This window comes from Carcharodon carcharias, chromosome 22 (genome assembly GCF_017639515.1).
Source record: "Carcharodon carcharias isolate sCarCar2 chromosome 22, sCarCar2.pri, whole genome shotgun sequence".
NCBI lineage: Eukaryota > Metazoa > Chordata > Chondrichthyes > Lamniformes > Lamnidae > Carcharodon > Carcharodon carcharias.
Genome location: NC_054488.1, coordinates 30,893,369 through 30,917,275, shown reverse-complemented (window position 1 = coordinate 30,917,275; position 23,907 = coordinate 30,893,369). Strand labels below are relative to the sequence as shown.

At 44.2% G+C, this 23,907-nt stretch overlaps 1 protein-coding gene across 10 annotated transcripts in view; it reads right to left on the bottom strand.

Moving 5' to 3' along the window:
* Positions 1–3,134: 3,134 nt before the first annotated feature.
* rsad1 (radical S-adenosyl methionine domain containing 1) overlaps positions 3,135–23,907 on the bottom strand; it is a 219,497-nt gene continuing 198,724 nt past the window's right edge. For 6 of the 10 annotated variants that reach the window (XM_041217466.1, XM_041217465.1, XM_041217463.1 and 3 more), the window contains 4 exons: positions 20,641–20,788; positions 10,493–10,547; positions 5,683–5,786; positions 3,135–4,065 (listed from right to left, as the gene is read on the bottom strand). In XM_041217466.1, the coding sequence (XP_041073400.1) occupies positions 3,903–4,065; positions 5,683–5,786; positions 10,493–10,547; positions 20,641–20,788 (470 nt within the window). In that variant the 3' untranslated portion in view covers positions 3,135–3,902. Of the gene's footprint in view, positions 4,066–5,499; positions 5,606–5,682; positions 5,821–10,492; positions 10,548–20,640; positions 20,789–23,907 lie in introns of those variants that run through there. The other 4 variants (XM_041217464.1, XM_041217470.1, XM_041217468.1 and 1 more) reach the window with 4 other exon arrangements.

Here is a 23,907-nt window from a genome sequence, read left to right as displayed (position 1 = left end):
TCAGCCAATCACGATCTCTGTACTGCAAAACAATCTCAGTAAGAGGCCGAGATGGATCAGCCACTTGGTACTTCTGACTGAAGATTGCTGCAAACACTTCAGCCCTGTCTTTTGCACTGATGTATTAGGCTCCCCCAACATTGAGGATGGGGATATTTGTGGACCCTCCTGTTCGTTGTTTACTTTGGCAGGGCTGCAGAACTTTGAACTGCCTTGTTGGTTGTGGGATAGCTTAGCTTAATCACATGTTGCTTCCGCTGTTAGGCATGAAAGTAGTCCTGTGTTGTAGCTTCACCAGGTTGAACCTCATTTTTAGGTATGCTGGCTACTGCTCCTGACATTCTATCCTGCAGTCCTTACTGGCCCAAGATTGATCCCTTGGCTTGATAGAGTGAAGGATATGCTGGGCCATGTGGTTAAAGATTGTGGTTGAGTACAATTCTGCTGCTAATAGCCCACAGCGCTTAATGGATGCTTAGTTTTGTTCGAAATCTATCCCATTTAGCATGGTAGTAATGCCTCACAACACAATGGAGGGTATTCTCAATGTGAAGACAGGATTTGACTCCACAAGGAGCATGTGGCGTTTACTCCTACCAATCCTGTCATGGGCAGATGCATCTGCAGCAGGTAGATTGGTGAGGATGAGGTCACGTAGGTTTGTCGCTCTTGCTTCTCTCACCTCTGCCAGTCTAGCAGTTATGTCCTTCAGGATTCAGCCAATATTGGTACAACTGAGCCACTCTTGATGATGGATACTGAAGTCCCCCACCCAGAGTATAACTCTCTCCCCTTGCTACCCTCAGTGCTTTCTCTAATTCATGTTCAACATGGAGGAATACTGACTCATCAACTGACGGGTGGGGTGACGGAGTGGCAGGGAGGCGGAGTAGGTGGGTTAGAGATACGTGGTAATCAGCAAGAGGTTTCCTTGCCCATGTTTAACCTGATGCCATGAGACTTCATGGGGTTCAGAGTCAATGTTGAGGGCTCCCAGGGCTTCTTGACTATATACCACAGTGTCGCCATCTCTGCTGGGTCTGTCCTGCTGATGATACAGGACAGGGATGGTGATGGTGGTGTCTGGGACATTGGTCTGTAAGGTATGATTCCGTGAGGATGGCTATGTCAAACTGTTGCTTGACTAGATTGTGCAAGTCTCCCGATTTTGGCACAAGCCTCCAGATATTAGGAAGGAGGATGTTGCAAATCAAGAGGGCCGAGTGTGCTGTTGCCATTTCGGATAGCTGGTTGATGCCAGGCAGTACTTCTAGTTTAAAAGCAAAATACTGCGGATGCTGGAAATCTGAAACAAAAACAAAAAATGTTGGAAGAACTCAGCAGGTCTGACAGCATCTATGGAGAGAAAGACAAAGTTAACACTTCAAGTCCGTATGACACTTCCTCAGAGCTGAAGGGAAGTAGAAATGTGGTGAAATATCTACTGTTTAAGGGGAGCAGAACAGGTGAAGGTTGATAGAAGGCCAGCGAAAGGTGGAGGCAAAGGAGAGATTGGGAAAGATTTCATAAACAAAAGGTCAAAGGTTTGTTAATAGTGGTGGTTCTGGCTAAAGGAGGTGCTAATGGTGACATTAAGAGTGGAAAGCAGAATGTGATAATGGCAGGACCAGGGTCAGCACTCTGGAAAGTGACAGGTGGCCCTAGTGGGGGTGGGGTGGAGAAGACAGTGGTGGGAAAAAAGATTGAAAAGGCTAAAAGCTGAGGATAAAGCAATAAATAAAAATGGAAATAATAATAATGAAAATAAGTGGGGAAAAAATAAAAATGAAGAAAAAAGGTGGGGGTGGTGTTGGTGGTGGGATCAAAAAGGGGGTGAGGATGGAGGAGAGAGTTCATGATCTGAAGTTGTCGAACTCAATGTTAAGTCCGGAAGGCTGTAAAGTGCCTCATCAGAAGATGAGGTGCTGTTCCTCCAGTTTGCGTTGAGCTTCACTGAAACATTGCACAGGCCAAGGACAGACATGTGGGCATGAGAGCAGGGTGATGTGTTGAAATGGCAAGTGACAGGGAGGTCTAGGTTGTGCTTGCCAGCAGATCGCAAAGCAGTCACCCAGTCTGCGTTTGGTCTCTCCAATGTAGAGGAGACCGCATTGGGAGCAGCGAATGCAGTAGAGACTAAATTGAAGGAGGTGCAAGTGAAGTGCTGTTTCACCTGAAAGGAATGTTTGGGTCCTTGGATGGTGAGGGGTGGGCGAAGTAAAGGGGCAAGTGTTGCACCTTCTGAAATTGCATGGGAAGGCGCCATGTGATGGAGGTGATGGAGGAGTGGACCAGGGTGTCCCAGAGGGAACGGTCCCTGCGGAATGCCGCCAGGGGGTGTGAAGAGAAGATGTGATGGCATCATGCTGGAGTTGGCAGAAATGGCAGGAGAGATCCTTTGAATGCAGAGGCTGGTGGGTTGAAAAGTGAGGACAAGGGGACCCTATCATGGTTCTGGGGGGGGAAGAGTAAGTTGTGAGGGCAGAGGCACGGGAGATGGGCCGAACACGGTTAAGGGTCCTATCAACCACCGTGGGTGTGAAGGAAGACATGTCAGAAGCTCTGTTTTGGAAAGTGGCATTATCAGAACTGGTGTGACAGAGGCAAAGTTCTAGTTTCATTGCTTTTTGACTTGGTAGTAGTTTGGTACGATGGCGTTGCTTGCCTGGCCATTTCAGAGGATGCTTAAGAGTCAATCACATTGTGGGTCTGGAGTTACACATAGATCAGACCAGGTAAGAACAGCAGATTTCCTTTCCCTAAGGACATTAGAGATCCAGATGGGTTTCTACAACAATTGACATTGGTTTCATGGTCACCATTACTGAGGCTAGCTTTAAAATCCAGATTTATTAATTGAACTTAAAATTCCACTAGCTGCTGTGGTGGGGTTTGAACCCATGGCCCCAGAACATTAACTGGGCCCAACTTGTCCCTTGACATAGCTTCCTATCTGCCATCCCTGTGAGGGTGTGGTAGCATAGAGGCAAAGATAACCAGAGAGAAGAGGAATTGAGGCTAGAAATGGTGCATAAAGTGGGTATTAGGGTTTGAACAGGCAGGGAAGTTCAGACAAAATGACCAAACATTTAAACAGAACAGTAACACAAAAAATATTTGTATTAATTTGCAAATTAGTTTAATCCATTGAAGTTTGCAGAGTTTTTGACATAAAGCCAGTAATGCTGCATTTAAACAGTGCACGTGCAGCTACTGTTTCTGTTCTACTGATATAGCCTACAGAATGCGGTACCGACAGAGACGAGATGAGGGCATTCCCATGTACATGACCGTGGTGCATTATTCCTCATCTTGAACCTGTTTGCAGCATTTGACATGATGTACCTCCTCCATCACCACAGCCACCTGCCACTGAAAACCTCAACCACCTGCAGGATTGCCCAACCTCCTGCTATCCATCTGCAAAAACTCCCAAAGCTCTGGCACCTGTATCTTATTTGACCAATTCCCATTCTCCTTTCACCCCTGGGCTCACTACTCATTGGCTTTTCATTCTCCAAGCAATTTAAAATGCTCATCCTCATGTTCAAAGTTCCCCATGTTCTCACCCCTCTCTATCTCTGTTCTCTGCAAGTCCGCTCCCCATCCCCATCCCACCAACTCTCTCCCTTCCCCTCATCCTGGCCTCTATGCATCCCCCAGATTGTTTGGTGGCTATGCTTTCAGATACCTCGGCCCCGAGCTCTGGAATTCCCTCCAAAATCCTCTTTGCCACTCTATCTTGCTCTCCTCCAAGTTTGTCCTTAAAACCTTTGCCTTTGATCAAGCTTTTGGTTACTAATATCTTCTTGGCTCAGTGTCTGTTTTCTCTCGCACTTTCTCTAACTAACTTTTCCCATGAAACCCCTCAGGATATTTTTCTCTATTACTTGTTTTTCTCTCTAAGTGCGAGATGTTGCTGTTGATCCTGATGCCTGAGGAACAAAACAAGTCAAAGGCAGCGAGCGATTGACTGACTTCTGGTAGGAAAGTTGTAGTTGGTGTAGAAGAGTGGGCAGCAGAGTGTCAAGTAATGCCAGACCTTCCCACGAACACCGCAGCCCCCTAGAGAGAAACGAGAAACAGAAATCGAGCCTGAAATTGGCAGCAGTTCACCCTACCTCAGATCAATTTCATGCCAAGTTACCATGCTCACACATAAGAGAGTCTGAAGGTATCCATACATTTCACATAGGACCCATGAGCTAGCAAACACCTCACTGAGTTGGGCTGGGTTTGAACTCATGCCCCAGAAGTGAAGGACATTGCGAAGACCTTTTTTACTTAGACCCTCGTCCCACACTGGCTACTGTTTAATGTGCTTTGTTTTGGATGCAGACAATGGTTTTATGAATAATAAAAAAGTTCTGGAAGAACTCAGTAGGTTTAGCTTCTGTGGAGAGAGGAACAGAGATAAGGTTTCGATTCCAATATGACTCTTCTTTAGAACCAGTTCCAAAGAGTTATATTGGACTCAAAACATTAACTCTGTTTCTCTGTCCACAGATGCTGCCAGACCTGCTGAGTTCTTCCAGCATTTTCTCTTTTTATTCTAGATTTCCAGCATCCACAGTATTTTGATTTTATTTTAGCGGTTTTATCAAGTTGCTGTCCCTCACCCAATATTATAAATATTAACTTAATTTAGGGATGGGCAACAAATCCTGGTCTTGCCAGTGATGCCCAAGTCCCATGAAGGAATGAAAGTACTACTCAACCACTTGGACTCTTTTTGTGATTTGTGACATACACAGGTTGAAATTACTCCTAAATCAAAGAGTGATGAAAATTCTAAGAGCATCCACAAGTGGGGAAACATGGCTGGTTGTCCACCTCCCCAGTTTGAGCACACACTAATGCTGCTGCCTCTGCCCCTGCTGACAGCAGTGAATCACTGCCATAAGACCATAAGACGTAGGAGCAGAAGTAGGCCATTCGGCCCATCGAGTCTGCTCTGCCATTCAATGAGATCACAGTTGATCTGATAATACTCAGCTCCACTTTCTTGTCTTTTTCCCATAATCCTTGATTCTCTTACTGATTGAAAATCTGTCTATCTCAGCCTTGAATATACTTAACGACCCAGCCTCTCCAGCCCTCTGCAAGTAAAGAATTCCACAGATTGACTAGCCTCTGAAAGAAGAAATTCCTCCTCATCTCTGTTTTAAATGGGCGCCCCCTTACTCTGAGATTATGCCCTCTGGTCCTAGACTCTCCCACAAGGAGAAACAACCTTTCAGCATCTACTCTGTCAAGCCCCCTAAGAATCTTACATGTTTCAATAAGGTCGCCTCTCATTCTTCTAAACCCGCCAAAGCCCACTAGCAGATAAGAAATCTGTAGGATGTCGAAAGGTACACCTGCAAATTCGACCACCAACAGTATTTTTCTCTGTTCCATCCAATAATAACCAGAGATAAAACCAAAGATCAGGCTAACCCTAACCCTAACCCCCGATTAGGCTTGGTGAGGCTCTGCTTCACCTGTTGAACATCTTACCAATATTCATTATCTGCACCCACTCATGGAGAAAGACTGTTTGAGGTGAAAGACTGGAGAGCTGGACTGTCTGTGGGAATGTATCCTGAAAAAGCGACATCTCCTCCTAGAGGGGACAGGGAGCAAAACAAATTCCACAGAAAAAAAATCTTCAAGGTTAGAAAATAAACCAGCAGCGTTTACCTGTCATCCAGAACAAGCAGCTGCTCCTCCAGGTACTGCTTCACTTCAGCTGTATCCCCAAGTGCCTCCTGTAGACTGAAGCCAGATGAACACTGCAACCACAACTGGCAAACAGAAGCTTTTCAAAATGAGTCACAGCTGAAGAGAGAGCAGCATGCTGATATCACCCAAATCTCTTTCCATCAGCCCACTGCCCCACCTTTCCTCTCATAACCCTCATTCATCCCCATCTGCCTTCATATCTCTCATCACCTTCTCCCCATAATAAGTTGTATTTATGTAGCACATTTAAGGCAGTAAAATATCCCAAAGCTTCACAGGAAAGTTTGCCAATAAAATTTGACACTGAATCACTTAAGGAGATCTCAGGACTGGTGATCCAAGGCTTAGCCAGAGACGTAGGCTTAAGATGGGGCTTAAAGGAGGAGAGAGGGGCAGTTAGATTAGGGAGGGAATTCTAGAGCATGGGATCCAGGCATGGTCATCAATGCCAGAGTGATGAAAACTGGGGATTAAGAGGCCAGGGCTGGAGAAGGGCAGAGGTCTTAGAAGAGATTACAGAGATAAAGAAGGTGGCTGTGGAGAGGTTTGAAAACAAAGGTGATCATTTTTAAAAGTTGAGACATTGCCAGGCTCTCACCTATACGTATCCTTCATCCCCATCATATCCTCATATCCCTCAACCCCAAATACCCACCGTCTCCCCCTATCCCTCAATCCCACCCAACCTTTCTTCTCCCCATATGTCTCACCCCAATATACCCACTTTCTCCCCACATCCCTCATCCACTGACTTGATTACATGACAGAGTGCCAACATGGACTCGTTGGGCTGAATTACCTCCTTCTGTCCTATAATAATTCTATGACTCTATCTCATCACTTTCTCCTCAAATTCCTCAGTCTCTCTCTCTCCAACAATCCAATTCGCCCATGGTCCCATTGAGACTGGCTGCTTCAATAGTCTTCTCTATTAACTTATTCCACATAATTACCCCCATAATTAACAATTCCTCCTGAATTCTCCTCTTAGTCTCAAATTCCGTTTCCCTGGTGTTTGAACGCACCACCATTGAGTAACCTGCCCAAATTCCTGCTCTCAATTCCTGCTATAATCCTGAAAACTTCCATTAGTTCAACTGAACAACTCCTTGTTTTCAGGGAAGACAAATACAATTGCCCTATTACTAAAATAAAATACTGCAGATGCTGGAAATCTGACATAAAAACAGAAAATGTTAGAAACACTCAGCTGGTCAGGTAACATCTGTGGTGAGAAACAGAGCTAATGTTTCATTTGATGAAGGTTCATTGATCTGAAATGGTAACTGCCTCTCTCTCTCTACAGATGCAGGCTGGCATGCTGAGTATTTCCAGCATTTTCTGTTTTTATTCGAGATTTTCCTACATCTTTCCTCATAATTTAAACTCTTGAAACTCTGAGAACTTGGGGGATGTTGAGATAGATCCATCTCCCATCAGCTTTCCCTGGATGTATGCCTCATTACTGACGTGTGGGGGTGGGGCACAGAGCATAGTGTAGCTGCCGGACACCTCACTCCCTTCCATTTGTCCTTGTCCCTCCACCCTCAGCCAGGCCTGGGTATCACTGAAGCATGGTGGCTGGGGAGGGCCATCATTTAGCTGAACATTGTTAATAAGGAATAGCTGAGCTGGAAGAGAAGTTTTGGCTTTTTTCCAATTCATTAAATTTAACAGTTAGAAAAACACTTCAGGTCCATCATCATTTAAAAAATACATTCAGGTGGAAACATCTAGCCAAACATCAGTGGAAACATTCACCTGTCTTGTGGACAATAAGATTATCAATTTGCAGTTTAAAACAGTGCCTCTGATCACAAGAGTGTCTAGGAGTTCAGACATCACTCTTGTAAGGAATTGGGGTCTTGAATAAACATATTTTTTGCAAAATATAACACCCCCTGAAAAGCTTTCTAAAGAGGCAACAATTTTTAAACAGTCTGTGGAAACAGGCAAGGTCACTTAGTTCATGCTGACATTCCTAAATTAAGATAATGTCTTCTGAACCCCTTATCTATGCAATTGTTTAAAAAGGGCCAGGATGTGACCCTCAGCAAGGTGTAAACTAAAAAGCTGACCTCGAGCAGGGTAACTCACAAACACCCTGACGTTTGGAGTACCTGTCCTGGATCCACTGGTCAAAATAGATAGATGGTTGACACTGGGCAAGCTACCGCTCACAAAAGGGGTGGGTAGATTGGTGTCATACTGTGATAGTGGGCTGAGGTGAGGCTGGGGGCTGCTGAGGTGGCAGTGCTCGTTGAGCAGCTACCTTCTTCAGATGTTAGATGGACCAGAGGAGGAGGAGGACATTCGAGAGGCCGGGGGAAAAGTTTGCTTTGACTAGAGAGTGGAATGCTGTTATCACAAGCTTTTAACAGTCATATAATTGTTTTCCTGTCATATCTAAACTGTTGTTTCTTAACAAACTCAATAAACTATCTTAAAAATACTTATGACTAGTCAACTGCCTATTTAGTTATCTGTGATCTGAAGTTGAAATTGTACACTCTAGATGGGGCTGTCAGATGAGGCTAAATATGAACCCTAGATTTTCACTGTGAAAAACACTCTGAGGTCAGTAACACAGGGAAGGGGGAGGTTATATGAAAATGAGACATTGTTGAGCACAATACCAAATAAATATACTTCTACTAATAGCACTGTGCTACTGTCACTAATCAGCAGGGAGAGCACAGGAATACATTAAAGCCCCCCTTTCCAAAGACTCCGGTTTTCCCACAAGTAAGTACTTCAGAGAGGCAAATTTGAGGAGTGGGGGCATTCTCTGGTTCAAGGTGACAGACATGACCGGTCCCATCTTATCTAACAGTGGATAGCTTAGGGATATAAAATGTCAGCAGGCAGTTGGTAGCATTCTTTCCTGAGTCAGAAAGTCATGCATTCGAAACCCTCTCTAGGCCAAGACTCCCTGTGTCATACTGATGGAGCTCTGCACTGTCAGACGTGTTGTCTTTCAGATAAAACATTAACCCAAGGCCTTATCTGCCCTCTTAAGTGAATATAATTAACACTATTTGAAGAAGAGCAGGGGTGTTATCACAGGTATCAAGGCAAAGTTGCCAATGAAACAGTTCTTTCTAGGGCAAACATGCTAAGCTAATCAAGCAAAGGCGGCTCCAATGGCTTGAGAATGTGCACAGGATGGGAGGTGGCTGTATCCTCAAGGATATGCTTAAATGGGAAGGTAGCCCATGCAAAGAGGCCAAAGAGTCCAAAGCTCTGATTCAAAGATGCTGTCAAAAGAGAAATGAAAGCCCACAACCTCAATCATGAGAGGTGGGAAATTCTGATAACTGATTATCAGCTGAAAGGCTGATAACCAATGTAAATGGTGACACCAGCTCTGGGCAGGAGTTTGCTATCATGATGACATGTGCTTTCAGAAGCTCCAAAGTAGATGCCTGCCCTGCAAACAAAGTGTCAGCAGAGATCATCCCACACCACCGGCAAAGGACAACTTGCATACATGGTACTTGTGGAAAACTTTGCTTTTCCAGAATTAGCTTGTTCAGCCATCAAAGGAAGTGCAGCAGGTGGTCTCATCTGACCTCACCAAGGTTCTGAGGCTGCATTCTAGTCATCTCTCACAGATGGAAAGATGTTAAAATCTGGCCAATATATATCCTCAACCAACATCACTAGAAACAAATGTTCTTGTCATTAATCTGTAATAATGCAATATGTGAAGTCTTGTGTGCAAACTGGCTGCTGTTACTCCTGCATTACAACAATGACTACACTTCAAAAGTACATCATTGGCTGTAAAGCACTTGGGACATCTGGAGGTTGTGTATAAATGCAGGCCTTTACTTTAAAAAGAAACAACTTGCACATCTGAAATGGTGCATCATTGTCCTGGTATGTAAATGCAGGGTGATTGCACAAAAACAAGCAAATTATGTGAAACCTTTAGAAAAGAAACAGTTAGGCCTCAGCTGGAGAAGTGTCCAATTCTGGGCACCACATTATAGAAAGGATTTGAAGGCTTTAGAGAGGGCACAGAAAAGATTTATGAGAATGGTTCCAGGGATGAGGCACTTCAATTGTATGGAGAGATGGAAAAGCTGGAATTGTTCTTGTTATAGTAGAGAGGACTAAGGGGGGGATTTAATCGTGTTATTTAAATGTATGAGGGGTTTTGATAGAGTAGTTAGGGTGAAACTGTTTCCATTAGCAGGAGGGTCAGAAACCAGAAGACACAAATTTGAAGTAATTGGCTGAAGTACCAGAGGAAAGATGAGGAGATTTTCTTTTTACAGTGAGTTGCGAACTGGAAGATGCTGTCTGAAAGGATGATGGAAACAGATTCAGCAGTACTTTCAAAAGGGAATTGGACAGATACTTGAAAAGGAAACATTTTCAGGGCTATGCGGAAAGAGCAGAAAGTGGGACTAATTAGATAACTCTTTCAATAACCTGCAGACACATGAAGAGCCTAAAGGACTCCTTCCGCGGTGTGTAATTCTATGATTGAGCAAATGTGAAATTGGGTGTGATTGCTTCTGTGTGAACACAAGTACACTGACTTCTTAAGCACATATAAAGATTATCAATATCACTTGATATCACTGCCATGTTTAGGCTCTGAACCAGTGACCTTACATTGGCTGAGGGTACATAACCCAGTGAGCATCAAACTGAATTGCTGTTGCGCAGTGTTCAGACTGTAGTTTGCTCAGTCCATAACTGGTGGAAGTCACAGCAATCAGGATTAACAGATTTAAAGATTTCTCATTTCAATTACCTGGTGTGAGATTCCCTCGTTCATTCGAAGTCCCATCACCAGTAATTCCTCCAATCTACAAGAAACACACATAAAAACTCCAAGTTCAATTTGATGAGGATGTTCATGCTGTGAATTGAATAATTTCCACTTCAGGCAGCTAGTATGAACAATCACTATCTGGACAGTTATTGCACAGGTAAAATACAGAGTAAAGCGCCCTCTATATTGTGCCATCAAACACTCCCAGGGCAGGTACAGCATGGGTTAGATACAGAGTAAAGCTCCCACTCCATCATGTAATTAATCACTATCAGAGTAGGTTTTGCCAGTTGTTTGTGTGACGGGCAGTTGTTTTCAAATGTGGCCAATAGTCATTCACATCCAGGAGATATTTGAAACTGTTTTCAGGTACATTCAAGAAGCTGAAACCATTCAAAATTCAGAGCTATTCTGGAACAAAGAGATCATGATCAGACTGGAAGAACTCTCAATGGGAAAATGCACTGCAGTAACTTGCCAAGGCTTCTTCCGCAGCACCTCCCAAATTCTCAACTTAATCTACCTAGAAGGGCAAGGGCAGCAGATGCTGGGAACACCATCACCCAAGCTGCCCTCCAAGTCTCTCAAACTGTCTGAACTTGGAATTGTATCGCCTTTCCTTCCCTGTGAGTGGGTCAAAATCTTGGAACTCCCTCCCTAACAGCACTGTGGGTGTACCTACACCACATGGACTGCAGCAGTTCAAGAAGGTATCACCACCAACTCCTCTGGGATAATTAGGGATGGGCAATAAATGATTGGGCCTCCAACCAAAGAATAATAACTTTTTTTTTAAATGGCTCTTATAACAGTTATTTATAAAAGAATGAATTTGTATTGATTGCAATGTTTCATTTTCCTTTCAAGAGAGGTATTTCTGTTATCATATAGGATTACATGAAATAAGAGGCATATAAACAGACCATTTGGCCCTCAGCCCATGCTGGTGTTTATGCTCCACTTCAGCCTCCTTTCCCTTCTCCTTCAGTTGTTTCCCTAGCTTCCCCTTAAATCCACCTATACTATTCACTTCAACCACTCCCTGTGGTAGCATGTTCCACATAATCATCACCCTTTGGATAAAGAAGTTTCTTTCTTGTTCCATGTGGGAACTCTAGGATCCTTCTTGTGTACTGGATAACCATTTGTGCAGGAAGTGTGGTCAGTTGCAGCAGATTGAGCTCCAAATTTTGGAGTTTAAACAGCAACTGGCATCACTGCAACGCATCCATGGGATTGAGAGCTTTGTGGATAGCACTATTAGAGATGTAGTTACCTGCTGCTTGAGAGTATGCAGGGAGAGAAGGAAGGGGTAACCACCAGACAGTCAAGAAGGAACAGGCAGGTAGAGCATCTGAGTACATCTCACTCTCCAACCAGTATTCAGTTCTGAATACTGATGAGAATGTTAGTACATCTGGGGAGTGCAGCCAGAGCCAAGTCCATGGCACTACACGTGGCTCAGCTATACAGCAGGGTACAAGGAAGACTGAAAGAGCAATACTGATGGAAGATTCAATAGTTAGGGAAACAGACAGGTGTTTCTGCTGCTGCAGATGTGAATCCAGGTTGGTATTTGCTTCCCTGGTGCCAGGGTCAAGGGTGTCACTGAATGGCTGTAGTGCACTCTCGGGGCAGGGGGTTGGGGGGAGAACATCAAAAGTATTAATCTCTGGAGTGGTAGTGAGAATAGAAATAGAAGGATAGAGCAGATGAATGCATGGCTGGAGAGATGGTGCAGGAGGGAGGCTTTAGATTTTTGGGATACTGGGGCCAGTTCTGGGAAAAATGGAACCTATAGAGGCCAGATGGGTTATACCTAAACAGAGTTGGGACCAATTTCCTTGCTATTAAGGAGGGTTCAACCTATTTCAGCAGCAGTGTGACAACCAGGATGCAATACTAGAGGGGGAGACCGAGGTACGCAAAGAATTGGGAGATGCAGATGTAGAATATAGAATAGGAAATAGTAAGAAATTACATGGGGCCAGAGTGAGAAAGTAATAAAGTCTAAATTAACATACTGTGCATGGATGTTAATGCGTGGAGTGTGGTAAATAAGGTTGGTGAGCTACAGGCACATAGGATAGCCACATGGAAATATGATGTTGTGTTGATAATGGAGACCTGGCTCAAAGAAGGGCAGGACTGGGTATCAAATATTTCTGGATACAAGTGTTCAGGAAAGATAGGGAAGGAAAAAAAGGGGGAGGGGGGGCGTGTTTGAATTGTTTAAGGAGAACATTGCCATGCTGGAGAAAGAGGATGTCCCTGAGGGGTCAAAGGCAGAATCTATTTGGCTAGAACGAAGGAACAAAAAAGGCACAATTATACTGCTCGGTATATTCTATAGGCCACCAACTAGTGGGAAAGATTCTGAGGAACAAATTTGCAAGGAAATTAGAGAGAAGTCCAAGAATTATAGATAGTGGGGGACTTTATCTGAATATAAACTGGGATGGTAGTAGTTTAAAGGGCAGAGAGGGGCAAGAGTTTCTAGAGTGTGTTCAGGAAAATGTTCTACATCAGTACGTTTCCAGTACAATGAGAAAGGAGGCACTGCTGGATCTGATTCTTGGGAATTAGTTGGAACAAGTGTATCAAGTAACAGTAGGGCAACATATAGGAGACAGTGATCATTGCATAAGATTTAGATTGATTAAGGAAAAGGACAAGAAGTGATCCAGAAGAAGAAAAAAAACCTGCAACCTCTCCCACCAAGGGCAGCAGATACATGGGAATACCACCGCCTGCAAGTCCCCCTCCAAGCCACACACCACCCTGACTTGGAACTATATCACTGTTGCTGGGTCAAAATTCTGGAACTCCCTCCTTAAAAGCACTGCAGGTTTTTCTACAACACATGGACTGCAGTGGTTCAATAAGGCAGCTCACCACCACCTTCTCAAGGACAATTAAGGATGGGCTAACTGGTCTAGCCAGTGATGCCTGCATCCATAAATGAATGAATTTTAAAAATTGGAGCAGAACCAACTTCGCTAGAGTGAGAATAGATCTGACTCAGGTCAACTGGAATCAAATGTTGTCAGGCAAAACTGTACTGAACAATGGGCTGCCTTTACATTATATTAATGATTTAGATGAGGCAATTAAATGTAATATCTCCAAATTTGCAGATGACACAAATCTGGGTAGGAGGGTGAGATGTGTGGAGGATGCAGAGATGCTTCAATGTGATTTGGACAAGCTGAGTGAGTGAGCAATTGCATGGCAGATGCAGTATAATGTGGATAAATGTGAGGTTATCCACTTTGGTAGCAAAAACAGGAAGGCAGATTATTATTTGAATGGCTATAAGTTGAAAGAGGGGAATGTGCAACGAGACCTGGGTATCCTTGTACACCAGTCGCTGAAGGTAAGCATGCAGGTGCAGCAGGCAGTAAAGAAGGCAAATGGTATGTTGGCCTTCATAGCCAGAGGATTCGAGTACAAGAACAGGGATGCTTGCTACAATTGTACAAGGCCTTGGTGAGACCACACCTGGAATATTGTGTGCACTTTTGGTCTCCTTATCTGAGGAAGGATGTTCTTGCTATAGAGGGAGTGCAGCGAAGGTTTATCCGACTGATTCCTGGGATGGCGGGACTGACATATGAGGAGAGATTGAGTCAATTAGGATTATATTCGTTAGAGTTCAGAAGAATGAGGGGGGATCTCATAGAAAGCTATAAAACTCTAACAGATCTAGACAGGGTAGATGCAGGAAGGATGTTCCTGATGGTGGGGGAGTCCAGAACCAGGGGACATAGGGTAGACCATTTAGGACTAAGATGAGGAGACATTTCTTCATCCAGAGAGTGGTGAGTCTGTGGAATTTGTTACCACAGAAAGTAGTTGAGACCAAAACATTGTATGTTTTCAAGAAGGAGTTAGACATAGCTCTTGGGGCGAAAGGGATCAATGGGTATGGGGAGAAAGCAGGAGCAGGCTATTGAGTTGGATGATCAGCCATGGTCATAATGAATGGCGGAGCAGGCTGTAAGGACCGAATGGCCTACTCCTGCTCCTGGTTTCTATGTTTACAGAAGAGATAGTTCAGGTACAGTCAAGGTATATTCCCACAAGGTGGAAGGTTAGGGCAAACAAATCCAGAGCTTTCTCGATGACAAAAGAGAAAGAGTAAAAGGAAGCAGAAAAAGGGTGCATATGACAAATGTCAATTTAGAATCAGGTTCAATACAGAAGGTTCACTGGGGAATTGAAAGGCAAATAAGAGAAGCAAAGAGAGAGTGTGAGAAGAGACTGTCAGAAAACATACAAGGCAACCCAAAAATCTTCTTTCAGTGTATAATAATAAAAGGGTGAATTAAGAACCAAAAAAGGCATCTACACTTGAAGGCAACGGGCATGGCTGAGATACTAAATGCATACTTTATAACTGTCTTTACCAAGGAAGAAGGTGCTGCCCAGGTCATGGTGGAAGAGGAGGTGCCTTGGATGTCAGTATCGAAGTCGGCCTTTGAAACCTTGAAAAATCCCTCTAAAAACAGGAGTTGACTTATGTGCCAAGTATAAAAGAGAACTGTGAAGTGTGGGTGGTCACCAATTTGAAATGTCATCAGCATTTGAAGCAAAGAGTGGCCATCTTAAACTCCCAATCATCTTTGCAACACAGCCCTGCTTGATCCTGTGTGCCCAGTTATAAGGTAAGGTAAAACATACATTTGTGGTGAAAAGTTGAGGCTGGCTAAACTAATTGAGTATAGCATAGTGTGGCTGAAAAGCGGGGGTCAACTTATGCAAAAAGTTTGGGACTAGAAAAATAGTGTCATCTTATACACCAGGTTGACTTATAAGCCAGGATTTACGGTAGTTCGTACACTTGATTGGTTTAAAATTGATAAGGAGGTGATATTGAATAGGCTGACTGTACTTAAATTTGATAAGACACCAGGGCTAGATGAGATGCATTCAAGGGCACTGACGAAAGTGAGGGTCCAAATTGTGGAGGTGCTGGCCATAATTTTCTAATCATCCTCAGATGGAGAATTGGTCTCAGAGGACTGGAGAATTGCAAATGTTATATCCTCATTCAAAAAAGGGTATAAAGGTAAGCCCAGCAACTACAGGCCAGTCAATTTTAATCTCGCGAATGGGAAGCTTTTAGAAATGATTTGGTTCAAAATGAATAGTACAATTTTAAAAGGGGTGCAGGAACAGAGGGACCTGAGGCATATATGTGTATAATTTACTGAAGCTGACAGGACAGGTTGAGAGTGCAGTTAATAAAGCATACAGGATCCTGGGCTTTATAAATAGGGACGTCAAATACAAAGGCAATGAAATTATGATCAACTTGTATAATACACTGGTTCGGCCTCAACTGGAACATTGTGTTTAGTTCTGGGCACCACACTTTAGGAAGGATATGGAGACATTAGAGATCATGAAGAAAAAATTCATGAGAATAGTTCCAGGGATGAGGAGCTCCAGTTATGTAGATATATTGGAGAAGCCGGGACTGTTCTCCTTGGAGGTGAGTAGATTGAGAAGATTTGCTAGCGGTATATAAAATTGTCAGGGATCTGGACATAGTAGATGGAGAGAAACTATTCCCATTCATGAAAAGATCGAGAACCAGAGGGCACAGATTTAAGGTAATTGGCAAAAGAAATAATAGCGACATGAGGCAAACCTTTGGTTAGGATCTGGAATGCATTGCCTGAGATTGTGGTGGAGGTAGATTCAATCAACACATTCAACAAGAAATTGGATCATTATCTGAAAAGGAAAAATTTGCAGGGCCACAGGGAAAAGGGGAGTAACGCTAGGTGAATTGCTCTCCCACAGAGTTATCCTGGATATGATGAGCCAAATGGCCTCTTTCAGCAGTGTTACCATTCGATACGTCTATGAATTCCCTATTGTATTTCTTATACTGATGGCCTTTGGTTATGCTCTTTCCCACAAGTAGAAATATTCTCTCTGTAACCACTCAGTCAAAACCTTTCAGAATTTAAAGACCTCGGTCACCCCTCAGCCTTCTTTTTTCAAGAGAGAAAAAGATCCAGCCTACTCAATATTCCTTGCGTGATATAAATACCCAACATTTCTGATATCCTTGTAAATCTCTGAACCCTCTCCAGTGCCTCTATATCCTTTTTATAAAAAGCCGACCAGAACTGCACGCAGTACTTTAAGTATGGTCTAACCAAGGTTCAATGCAGGTGTAGCATAACTCTCTGTCCCTCTAGAAATAAAATCTAGGACATGGTTTGCTTCCTTATGGCCTTGCTAACTTGAGGTGCAACCTGACCTGTTACTAAGATGCTCATTTGTTTCTTTTATTCTTTCAGAGGTGTGGGTGTTGCTGTCTAGGGCAATATTTATTGCCCATGCTGAATTGCCCTTGAGAAGGTGGTGGTGAGCTGCCTTCTTGAACCACTGCAGTCTGTGTGGTGTAGGTACACCCACAGTGCTGTTAGGGAGGGAGTTCCAGGATTTTGACCCAGTGATAGTGAAGGAACAGTGATATGTTTCCTAGTCAGGATGGTTAGTGGCTTGGAGGGGAACTTCCAGGTGGTGATGTTCCCATGTATCTGCTACCCTTGTCCTTCTAGATGGTAGTGGTTGTGGGTTTGGAAGGTGCTGTCTAAGCAGTTTTGCTAAGTTTCTGCAGTGCATCTGTAGATGGTACATACTGCTGCCACTGTGCGTCAGTAGTGGAGGGAGTGAATGTTTGTGGATGGGATGTCAATCAAGTGAGGCTGCTTTGTCCTGGATGGTGTCAAGTTTCTTGAGTGTTGTTGAAGCTGCACTTACCCAGGCAAATGGGGAGTATTCCATCACATTCCTGACTTATGCCTTGTAGATTTCAGACAGACCTTGGGGATTCAGGAGGTGAGTTACTCACCGCAGGATTCCTAGCCTCTGACCTGCTTTTCTAGCCACAGTACTTAAATGGCTAATCCAGTTCAGTTTCTGGTGACCCCAGGATGTTGATAGTGGGGGATTCATAGATGGTAATGTCAAGGGGTGATGGTTAGATTCTCTCTTGTTGGAGATGGTCATTGCCTGGTACTTCTGTGCTGCGAATGTTACTTGCCACTTGTCACCCCAGCCTGGATGTTGTCCAGGGCTTCCGCTGCATTTGGATATGGACTACTTCAATATCTGAGGAGTCATGCATGGTGCTGAGCACTGTGCAATCATCAGCGAACATCCCGCTTCTGACCTTTTGACGGAGGGAATGTCATTGATGAAGCATTGATGGTTGGGCCTAAGTATGACTCCAACCAGCAGAGTTTCCCTCTGTTTCCAATTGATCAGTTCCAAGGAAGAGTCATATTGGGCTCGAAACACTGATTCTGTTTCTCCCTGCATGAATGCTGCCAGACCTGATGTTTTCCAGCATTTTCTGTTTTTATTTTATTTTTAAGTATGCCTGGTGCTACTCCTGGCAGAGCTCCTGCATTCTCCATTGGACTAGGGCTGATTCCCATGGCTTGATGATAATAGTAGAGTTCGGGATATGCCGGGCCGTGAGGTTACAGACTGTGTTTAAGTACAATTCTGCTGCTGATGGCCCACAGCAACTCATGGGTGCCCAGTTTTGAGTTGCTAGATCTGTTCAAAATCTATCCCATTTAGCACGGTGATAGTGCCACACAACTTTGGATTGGATATCCTCAATGCGAAGATGGGGCTTTGTCTCCACAAGGATTGTGAAGTGGTCATTCCTGCCAATACCATCACAGATGGATGCATCTGCGACAGGTCGATTGGTGAGGAGGAAATAAAGTAGGTTTTTCCCTCTTGCTGGTTCCCTCACCACCTGCCAAAGACCCAGTCTAGCAGCCATGTCCTTTAGGATTCGGCCATCTCAGTCAATAGTGGTGCTATTGGCGATGGACATTGGAGGCCTCCACCCACTGTACCCTCAGTGCTTCTTCCAAGTGGTGGCGTACTGATTCATCAGCTGAGGGGAGGCAGTGGTCGATAATTAGGTTTCCCTGCCCATGTCTGACCCGATGACACGAGACTTCATGAAGTCCAAGTCAATATTGAGGAATCCCAGGGCAACTCTCCCCAACAATGCAGCACCATGCCACCACCTCTAATGGGTCTGCCCTGCCGGTGGGACAGGACATACCCAGGGATGGTATTGCTGGTGTCTGGGACATTGCCTGTGAGATGTGATTCCATGAGTATGACTATGTCAGGCTGTTGCGTGATGTTGGTAAGGAGGGGCTTTGCAGGGTTGAATGTGCCGTTATCATTTCCGGTGTCTAGGTCAATGCCAGGTGATCTATCCGGTTTCATTATTCAATGTTTCTGTAGTGGTTTGATACAACAGAATGGCTTGCTGGGCCATTTCAGAGGACATTTAAGAAACAACCACATTGCAGTGGGTCTAGAATCACATGTAGACCAGACAAGTGAGGATGGCAGATTTTCTCCCTTACAGTGAACCAGATGGATTTTTAAGACAATTGACAAGTTTCACAGTCACCATTACTGAGACTTATTAACTGAATTTAAATTCCACCAGCTGCCTTACTCAATTAATCAATAAGGTGAGCTTTATGTCAGTGGTAGGGAAATTATTGGAGAAGATTCTTCGTGATAGGATTTACTATCATTTGGAAGTAAATGGGCATATTAGTGAGAGGCAGCATGGTTTTGTGAAGGGGAGGTCGTGTCTCACTAACTTGATTGAGTTTTTCGAGTAAGTGACAAAGATGATCGATGATGGAAGGGCAGTGGATGTTATATACATGGATTTCAGTAAGGCCTTTGACAAGGTCCCTCATGGCAGACTGGTACAGAAGGTAAAGTCGCACGGGATCAGAGGTGAGCTGGCAGGATGGATACAGAATTGGATTGGTCATAGAAGACAGAGGGTAGCAGTGGAAGGGTGCTTTTCTGAATGGAGAGCTGTGACTAGTGGTGTTCCACAGGGATCAGTGCTGGGACCTTTGCTGTTTGTAACATACGTAAGTGATTTGGAGGAAAATGTAACTGGGCTAATTAGTAAGTTTGCAGATGACACTAAGGTTGGAGGAGTTGCAGATAGTGAAGAGGATTGTCAAAGGATACAATGGGATATAGATCGGTTGGAGACTTGGGCAGAGAAATGGCAGATGGAGTTTAATCCAGACCAATGTGAGGTAATGCATTTTGGAAGGTCTAATACAGGTAGGAATTACACAGTAAATGGCAGAACCCTTAAGTGCATCGACGGGCAGAGGGATCTGGGTGTACAGGTCCACAGGTCACTGAAAGTGGCAACGCAGGTGGATAAGGTAGTCAGGAAAGCATATGGCATGCTTGCCTTCATCGGCAGGGGTATTGAGTACAAAAGCTGGGAAGTCATGCTGCTGCTGTATAGAACCTTGGTTAGGCCACACTTGGAATATTGCGTGCAATTCTGGTCCCACATTACCAGAAGGATATGGTGGCATTGGAGAGGGTGCAGAGGAGGTTTACCAAGATGCTGCCTGGTCTGGAGGTTATTAGCTATGAGGAGAGGTTGGAGAAACTCGGATTGTTCTCACTAGAGTGACGGAAATTGAGGGGCAACTTGATAGAAGTTTACAAAATTATGAGTGGTATGGACAGAGTAGATAGTCAGAAGCTTTTTCCCAGGGTGGAAGAGTCAATTACTAGATTTAAGGTGACAGGAGAAAACTATAAAGGTGATGTGCGGGGCAAGTTTTTTACACAGAGGGTAGTGAGTGTCTGGAATTTGCTGCCAGAGGAGGTGGTGGAAGCAGGTATGATAGTGGTATTTAAGAGGCAGCTTGGCAAATACATGAATAGGATGGGAATAGAGGGATACGGACCCTGGAAGTGCAAAATGTTTTAGTTGACGGGCAATATGATCGGCACAGGCTTGGACGGCCAAAGGGCCTGTTCCTGTGCTGTATTTTTCTTTGTCCTTTGTTCTGCCATGGTGGGATTTGAACCAGTGTCCCCAGAGCATCAGCATGATTTGTTACATTTAATATCATAAAACCAACACATGCAGCTCGAGGAGTCTTTACTTTGATTAGGATTGGAAAGAGTACATTCAGCCCCCAGTGAAGTGTGAGCACCTGTTTTAAAGAGCTGATTTACAATTATTCCCATATCTATTTCATTAAATGTAAAGTATACACACTCACATGTCCAGCTTGCTCTGCTGCACCCTCTTCCTGGTTCCATGACCAAACCGTCTCACCTCCCTGAGCCAGTTACTAGGTTCCAGGGTCTGTATCCTGGCTTCTCTCTGTGTTTTACCCTCACCCAAGGGTACAAATCTGCCATGAGCACCTAGGAGGAGGGACAGACAGACTGGCATTGATATAGCACCTTTCACAACCTCAGGATGTCCTGAAGCTCTTTCAGCCAATTAGGTACTTTCAAAGAGAGGGACAGGAGTGGGAGAGAGGCCTATTGTACTGTGTCACTGGTACCGGGGAGGTGACGAGGCCTGTGGCCATAACGCTGCCGCCATGGTTGGTTATGTGCCAGCTCAGGTACTGACCACCTCCACTGAGGAGGAGGAGTATATTCAGGCCTAACAGGTTATTTTGTCGAGATACAAAGATGGGTATGACAGAGTGCAGAAAAAGACATTCACAAAATGGATCAACAAGCATCTCGTAAAGCAGACAGAGTTTAAGTTTAGAAGTTTAAGTTTAGAGGCTGGGATGGATGTAAGATGGTGGTGCATAGTGGTGACATGGGAGTTTACATTGCTTATCATTTCAGTTTACTTCCTTAAAGTTTTCATCGATTTTTAAATCAGAGCCAGATTTTTGTGATGGTGTAATTTTTATTTTTCAATGTTTGTGATTTTTGGTGAACAACAGACATACCCACAATGAATTTCCGAATGGACAATAAAGTTGGAATTGAATTGAATTGAAGTGGAGTCACTGTTGTAACATAGGAAACATGGTGGCCAATTTGAGCACAGTAAGCTCCCACAAACAACCTACTTGGCTTCATCCTCACCAATCTGCCTGCAGATGCACCTGTCCATGATAGTATTGGTAGGAGTGATCACCACACAGTCCTTCTGATGAAGTCCCATCTTCACACTGAAGATGCTCTCCCTCATGCTGTGGGGCCCTACCACCATGCTAAATGGGATAGATGCAAAACAAATCTGAAAGCTCAAAACTGGACATCCAAGAGGAGCTGTGGGCCATCCGCAGCACTAGAATTGTATTCAACCAACCAGCATATGTCTCACTCAACCATTATAAAGGGGCCAATGGGGAATGTAGGTGATGATGCTAAGAACAGCATCAGGCATTCTAAAACTGAGGAGTTGTAGCTTCACCAGGTTGGCAGCATTCTAAAGATGGGAGCTAAGCAATCCCACAACCAATAGATCAGATCAAAGTGCTGCAGTCCTGCCACATCCAGTGGTGGTGGACAATTCAGTAACTAACTGAAGGATGCAGCTCCACAAAGATGGGGGAGCCCAGCACATCAGTACAAGAGATAAAGCTGAACCATTTACAACCATATCAAAAAATGGCTGAGTTCAAATGGCTGAATACACTGGATACAACAGAGACAATGTGCCCTGACAACATCAAGAGGCTATTCTTGACATCAAGGTAGCATTTTACCGAGTGCATCTTCAAAGAGCCCACGCAAAATTGAGGCTATTCTTGAATCAAGGTAGCATTTTACCGAGTGCATCTTCAAAGAGCCCACACAAAATTGAAGTCTATGGGGGAACTCTCTGCTGGTTGGGGTCATACCTAGAACAAAGGAAGATGGTTGTGGTTGTTGGAAGTCAATAATCTCAGCCCCAGGACATTGCTGCAGGAGTTCCCCAGGGTAATGTCCTAGGCCCAACCACCTTCAGCTGCTTCATCGTAAGGTCAGAAATGGGGATGTTCACTTATGATTGCACAAGGGTCAGCACCATCTGCGGCTCCTCAGACACCGAATGAGTCCATATCCATAGGCAGGAAGACATGGACAACATTAAGGTTTGGGCTGATAAGTGGCAGGTAACATTCCTGCCACACAAGTACCTGGCAATGACCATCCCCAACAAGAGAGAATCTAACCAGCTCTCCTTGATATTCAACTGCCTTCATCACTGAATCCCCCACATCAAAATCCTGGAGGATGTCATTGCACTGAAACTGTACTGGGCTAGCCATATAAATTCTGTGGCTACAAGAGCAGGTCAGGGGCTGAGAATTCTGCAACAATTAACTCAACTTCTGGCTTCCAAAGCCAGTCCAGCATCAAGTCAGGAGTGTGCTCAAACATTCCCCATTTGCCTGGACAACAACACTCAAGAAGCTCATCACCATCCAAGACAAAGGAGCCCGCATGATCAGCACCATCCACCAGCTTAAACATTCACTCCAGCATATACTGCAGCAGAGTGCAGTATATTCCAAACCCACAACTTCCACTATCTAGAAGAACAAAAGGCAACAGATGAGTGGAAAGATAAAAGCAAAAAACAGAACTGTTGAAGGGTCATGAGAACTCGAAACGTCAACTGTGCTCTCCTCCGCCGATGCTGCCAGACCTGCTGAGTTTGTCCAGGTATTTCTGTTTCTGTTTTTTGTGTTGACCACCATCTGCAATTTCCCCTTCATAACACACACCATCCTGACTTGGAACTATAATCGCCGTTCCTTCAGTCACAGGATCCTTCATGCAAAATCCTGGAACTCCCTTCCTAACAACACTGCGGGTGTATTTACACTAAATAGACTGCAGCTCCCTGCCATCTTCTCAAAAGCAATCAGGAATGGGCAATAAATGGTGATCTTACCAGTAATGCCCTCATTCCAAGAATGAATAAAAGAAATAAATGAGATAGTGACCAGATAATCTGTTTTAGGTGTTATTTATTGGATAAATTTTGGCCTTGTATACTGGAAATAATTCCCCTAGCTCTTCTAATAATGACCTGGGATCTTTTACATCAACCTGAGTAGGCAGAGGCCTCGGTTTAACATACCAGCTGGAAAACAGTGCAGCACTCTCACAGTACTGCCATGGGAGAGTCTGCCTAGATTGTGTGCTCAAGTCTCTAGAGCAGGCAACAAAAACAACCAGAACGAAAGTGAATATAGGAAGGCTTCATGGAATAGTAAAAGATTCTTCAGCTATCTAACAATTTTTAACACTTTAACACATTTCTAACACTGAGTTCAATGTAATGTGGTCTCGACTTAACTTCCGTTAATCATTCTAGCAATCAAGGGATCCTTGAGCGTAAGGTCAGATGGAACATTGCTGCTCCTGCATCACACTGATATAAGTAATTTTGCCTTCTTTGTTGCTGAGGATCCCTGGAGCTGGTTTCTAATGAAGCTCACTGGTGACCTAAAGTAGGCAAGCAGTCTAAGGCTGGCTTCCAGATGCCTCTAATTGTCTTTACTCAATATGGTAGGCATTGC